The sequence below is a fragment of the Morone saxatilis genome, unplaced genomic scaffold (assembly GCF_004916995.1).
Source record: "Morone saxatilis isolate NCDOM2014 unplaced genomic scaffold, NCSU_SB_2.0 Contig0, whole genome shotgun sequence".
NCBI classification, from domain to species: Eukaryota; Metazoa; Chordata; class Actinopteri; family Moronidae; genus Morone; species Morone saxatilis.
Window position 1 is genome coordinate 20,263,888 of NW_023339650.1, and position 6,388 is coordinate 20,270,275.

At 41.1% G+C, this 6,388-nt stretch overlaps 1 protein-coding gene across 1 annotated transcript; it reads right to left on the minus strand.

Annotated features, from left to right (window-relative positions):
- Positions 1-52: 52 nt before the first annotated feature.
- On the minus strand, positions 53-2,390 carry LOC118326639 (clavesin-1-like; the record flags this gene model as incomplete). Its single annotated transcript, XM_035659711.1, is given in 3 exon segments — positions 53-171; positions 731-901; positions 1,744-2,390. Coding segments are annotated over 3 exon segments (389 nt in total), but the record flags the coding sequence as incomplete, so codon positions are not given.
- Positions 2,391-6,388: the final 3,998 nt, after the last annotated feature.

A 6,388-nucleotide genomic window follows, 5' to 3' on the forward strand; every position in this document is an offset into this window, starting at 1 on the left:
TGTGTGTGTGTGTGTGTTACTCTGTGTGTGTGTGTGTGTGTGTGTGTGTTACCTGCTCTGGTCCCAGTTGGAGGCGAACAGGATGAGGATTTTTCGGCCATGTTGGTCTGGAGTCTCCAGTACGCCGGGGAAACCGTCCATCAGTGCCCGCTTAATACCCGGGTCGTCCACCTGAAATGAATACACTGCTAGTTCCCAAAACTATCCGTATTTTTATTTAAAGTTTGGAGTTTATATAATACGACGGAGTATTAGCGCCAGACTAAGAGAATTTTTTATTTACTTTTTTGGGGGAAATTATGAGAATAAAGTCGCAATATTACGAGAATAAAGTCGTAATAATACAAGAAAAAAAGTTATTTTAATGAGGAAAAGCTTTGATAGAGTTATCAAGATCTGACGTGAGCAGCTCAACCAATCAGCAGCCTCAGCCCTGGAGCCCAGCGCAGCGGGCTGTTTTGTCTCAGTCATACTACAGTCAACAGGTAAACTAACGTATTGATCATTTTCATCGTTAAACAGTTTTGCGGGTTGAGCCAACAGGCTGACAGTTCTCATAAAATTGCGACTTTATTCCGCAATGTTACGACTTTCATCTCTCGGTAATGTTCACGAACTTTGATGCTCGTAAGTTACAACTGGTTGATTCCGTTAATTTCCCCCCCAAAAAAATTCTCTTAGTCTGGCCCGTTGTAATATAACAAGGCACATTAAAGTATTAAAGACGGACCTTGAAGCTCTGGAACATGTCGAGGTTCTGCTGTCTGAACTGGAAGTACTGGGCCAGCAGCCTGAAGGTCTCCATCTGGTCGAACTTCCTGGCTCGCAGGAAACGGAGGATGAAGTCGTCGTCCGTCCGCAGGAAACCGATGTCCGGTCGCGTCACGATCATGTCCCGCACCTTCAGTCAGCACAGACAGAAACATAAGTCTCACATTATACAGTAGTGTGGCCCCCTGGTGGAGCCTCCAGTGGACGTTAGAGGAGCTGCAGGTTTTAGAGAAACTGCTCGAGGTTTCTGCCTCTTAACAGGAAGTTGTTCCTTGCCACCGTCGCCAAGGTCTTGCTCATGGTGGGAACTGTTGAGTCTCTGTAAATAATGTTCGGTCTAGACCTGCTCTATTTGAAAAGTTATTTAATTTAATGTTTCCACTGAGAAGTATTGTGTGTGGAACCTGTGTGAACCATAATGCTCCAACAACTAGGAATGTCCCGATCCGATCGGTATCAATGCATTTGTTAAGTGATCGGTATCGGCTATGTGAGCTTTATTGAAGACCTGTATAAAATAACAAACTGTAATCAATACAGCTTCAGTGCAGACATTTTGTTTCTTGATGCAGAACTTTTGGATCGATTTTAATAATTTAATACCGTTTAATAACAGAAACAATCCACTAACGAATAAATCTTCACTCTTTGTCGCTAAAAGTTGATATTATTGGTTGAAATCAGTTAGTTTTGTTTAACAGGAAGACAAAATGATCGGATTTCGATATAAAAACACAAAGAAATTGAGTTTTTGTGAATTTTCTTGGCATAAATGGTTGAATATAGGATAAATATAACAATAAGGATGTGATCTTAAAGGGTTAAAAGGACATTTTTCATTTCACCTGGACTTTAATGATTTATGTCTTCAACCAGTGACAGTATATCATTTGTTTGCTGGTTCTTGGCTGGAAGGAACCGGAGAACCTGTGCTAACATTATCTAACCCAGGTAGAATATGACGCCGGTTACCTGCTGGATGTCCTGATGCAGCGTATCCGGGTTTTCGTTCAGCTCTAAGCGAGCCTTCTCCGTCGTCTCCGAGCTCAGTCCGGCGTGCAGATGAGTCATCGTGGCGTCCTCGCTCCGCTTTTGGCTCCTGAAATAACGTTCCTGTTCGGTTCTGTCGGATCGACTCGTTTGGAACAATCTTAATGTGGTTGTTGAGTCTTTTTTAACACAATCTTACTCGCTGTCTGTGTTTGTGAGGAGTTTAAATTCCATAGTTATAAAAACATAACGACGCTGTTGAAGACAATCCTGGTGGTCTTTGATGGTGAAAGCTGGACAATCGTCTCCGCTGTCTTCTTCTACATTGTTGCCTCTGAGGAAGCTGGAAGTTCTGGTGGTGTTTTTGGTTTCTGGTGCTGGACTGGATGTGGAGTTTGTTACTGGGTCATGGCAGAGACGTCTCACAGCTCCCTCCTCCTCCTCCGGCTCTCTGTCATCTTTCAGGTTCCTGGGTTTTTATCAGACCACCTCGACCCTCATCGCTGGAGGCTCGATGATGATGATGATGACGAGTCCTGTGGTTCTGCACTGACCTCTGGGTTGGGTTGTCAGAGAACAGGTCGAAGGTCGGTTAAGGCAGCTGGGTCTGATGGGGGGGCCTCCTCAGCCTGTAGGAGAGAGGGGTAGCCAGAACTTCAGTTTAGGCCTTTATCTCAGCATTTAGTTCATTTCAGTGGAGAAGTTTTTAAAGTTTAGATTTTTATTTAAGATCTAAACTGCGGGTCGGAGCATTTAAAGACCTGAACACAAGCTGTATCCACTGAGCCACCTTCCACTTTTCCAGCCAAGAGTCAGGGAGAAGAAAACCCTGAATATGTCAACAAAGAAGCCTTTTAAGTCTGTGAAGTTATTAAAACTAAAGAAACTACATACTACAGACAGAGAATTGTATAAAAAGTTCCTAAAAATATCAGGAAAACTCATCTCTGATCAATATTCACAGGAGATAATAACAGTGTATCAGCAGTTCTACTGTTATACATTGAATATATAATATGAAATATACATAAAATATAGCCAGTTTACTCACTGATAGCAACGGAGATTATAGAATATAGATGATCATAGATTATAGATAGACACTTCTGCGCAGTGTGGCTGCTGTGGGAATAATGTGAGTTTTGGGAACGTGGTGGAAAAGTTTGGAGCAGTTCTGTACCAAATAAGTTCTAATTAAAGTTAAAATGGGGATGTGAACTTCCCAGATCACCGAGGTTGTGTCTCCTTGGGGACAGTTGAGTATTAATAACTGGATTAATAACGTAAGAGACACCAACTCCAGCTGAAAGTGAGAAGAGTGAACTGTAAAGACGAGATGTTTAAGGAACAATAGTGAAACTAAATCTCTGCTTTCTTCTGTTTCTGTTGGGTTTTTATTGTTTATTCTTGTTATAAAAATGCTATAAAACTTCAAATTAAAGAAAAAGTTTCAACGGTTGACACCAGATCTACTTATTTTCAGTTTATTAGCTGACGTATCTCTATCGCCCCCTGGTGGCGAGCTGCAGTGTGTAAATCAAAGATGGTTTCTGTTACTTTAATTTAAATGTTCTGATCAGTTTTAATTCGTTATTTAAAGATATAATTGGGCATACGGGTGTTTTTAAAGTCAGACAATAAATCACAATAAATTAAAGGACCTCTTGATTAACCCTTTAGGAGTTCCTTTAAAAAAAAATCACACATTTGTTCCTATAGCAGAAAAATGCCACCTTCGCAAAGAGCGTCTGTCGTGAGTCATGTTGATAACAGCGATTTAAACCCCCTCATTCTCTACTTCTCCCGCATGTAACTTCTACCGATCCATGTTTGTTGTTGTTTTTGTTCTGTGTTTTAGCTCGAGCCATGAATGCGTTAGCCGTTACAGCACGTCATAGCCGCGCTGTTCGAGTGAACACGAGCTAACGACAAAGTCTCGCGACGTGAGCGTCGACACAACGCGTCCGGCTGACCCGCGCTCTATCTACCACCTCTCCGCCACGTTCTTCTCGCGCATCACGCAGCTCGCCCCGCCACACCGCCCCCAACCCGCGCCGACCACCGAACCGCTCCATCGCACCGGCACGCCACAGGCGCGCTTCAATCACACACGCCCTCCAGCTTTCTCCGCGCCACTGCCCCTGACGACCAATCACAGACACTCCACACACCTCACCACTACCTGATTTCACGATCACTTGTTAACAACCTTTACCTCACTCTCCACTCGCACCACTTCACCTCACAATAAATAACGTTAATAATAATACAGGTTTCATTATTATACGTTCTTATTATTTATATTTATTATTATAAATAGATGCGTCTCTCTTAAGGAAAGAACTTATACTAAACACTATAACATGGCAATTCACAAAACTCGCCTAAACAGAAATCTGGTTTTTCTTTTTTTTTTATAATAATAAACAATGCTTTATTATTATTTATTGAATATTATTATCTGTCGGCCAGCAGTAATTTAATGTTTAATAAAAACTTTATTGAGAGTATTAAAGTGAAAAATGCAATGATACAAAATTGAATTGAAAAAAGAGTAACAGTTATCCATTTTTAGAAAGTATAAAAAAACACAAAGATAAAGAACAATGACTTTAAAATAATAAATTAAAATATCGTTTACTAAATGATTTTATTTTGTGTTCAACGGACTCTGTAGCTATATGCAGCACGTGCTGTTCCGCGGCGCGCGCGCCAGCCGCTGCCGTGGCGCGCACAACCACAATCTGTCCAGGTTGACTCGTGGACGGCATGCGTCAGCTGCTTGTTCACAGGTGGGGTCGAAGTCAGAAACGTAACAGAAGAGACCGGAAACCGGGCATTGCCTTCAAAATAAATCAATTCAGAACAAATCGCTTGTTTGACACAACATTCCTGCATTTGTTTAAGCTGGATCAGATTGTTTCATATTATTCTGAGCGTGTACCAACGAACAAATAGTGAAATCAGAAAACGTGTTGTTGTTTTGTAAAAAGGTGATTACTTAATATTGAAGTTTTCTTTAGATGATTCTTGGCAATATTGATGAGAGATGAGTTTTTCTGACATTGTCAGACCTTTATTAATTCTCTGTCGTATTTGTTCTGATTAATATATGTTCTGTTTGAATATTTTACAAACACGATAGTTGACAGGTTTTTTCTTTTTAAATCAGTTGTTTCTGCCCTGAACCAGACAGTGAATTGGGTATTGTTCAGAATCTTCAATTGTAACAGTTAAAATGATAAACATTAAAACCAAGACACCACTGACGTAACCAGTCAAAACGACTCTTCTTTGAAACGGGACGGAATGGCGCTTTATTTTGAAAACTTGACGCTTTTAGGACATCCTGACGTCTTACTAGGAGCACAAAGTGAAAACGATCAGTGTTGATGCTGCGTTCTCCTCAGCGTTACAGTGCCCGCACGGACCCGCAAGGACAGGCGCCAGCCCCGCTGACGCTTCAGTGATCCTCTACTCTCATCTCATTCCTTTTCTCATTTAAATCCGGCTTTTGTTTTGATTTGAATTCATCCGGACCTCTTTTTGTCCGGGATAGCCGATGGCACTCCGCCACCGTCCCAAGCATCAGACACACCGGAGGCCGTGGCCACGGACGGCCGGATCTCAACCAGCACACCCAGCGGGTCGCTTTCACTGTCAAGTATTAAATCTGTCTGATTCTCTCCTTCAAACCTGCATCCCAGGATTGAATCTCCACTCGTCCCTCAGGTGCGCCCACATCTTTACCCACAACCACGCACACACACCACACAACACACCACACCACACACCATATATATATTCCGTCTTATGTTTGATGTCAGGGGCTGGAAATGTAAAGCAGCGTCTCCCGTGGACTTCTAAGTGTCTGTCCTCCTTTATGCTCTAGGGACAGTCTGACACGTTAATGTGGCGGCGAGATGGGACGAGTGGGGTGGTGGGTCAGTTTAACCCCCCCACCCACAATATAGACCGGAGATTAAAGACAGATAAACTTATTGAACTTAACAGTGAAAAATCAAATAATGCAACATCTGGTGTCAAATAAGCTTTAACAATCTAATGTAATTGAAAGGCATAATGACATACATACACACAGTTATATGTATTTTATAAACATTTTTTTGTTAAGGACTATACTATTAACTCAATTTAAAGGAACAGTCGTGACTCGTTTACTTTAAAAACAGTTTTTAATAAAAAACAGGTGTTTGTACACTATTGCCTTTAAAGGGTAAATCCCCCAAATAAGTAATATGCCGTTAATGTAGTTTCAAGCTGAATAGTTCTAAAAATTCGACTCTTTCAATGGAAAGAAAATATTGATATAAGATTTACTCATTTTTCCGAAGGTGGCATTTTCTGCTATAGGAACAAATGGTTTATTTTTTTTTAAAGGACTCCTAAAGGTTAATCAAGAGCTTTAATTTATTTGATTTATGGTCTGACTTTAAAAACACCGTATGCCAATTATATCTTTAATAACGAATTAAAACTGATCAGATAATTTAAATTAAAGTAACAGACCATCTTGATTTACACATGCCAGCTCGCCACCAGGGGGCGATAGAGATACTAGCTAATAAACTGAAAATAAGTAGATCTGGCTGGCAACCGTTGAAAC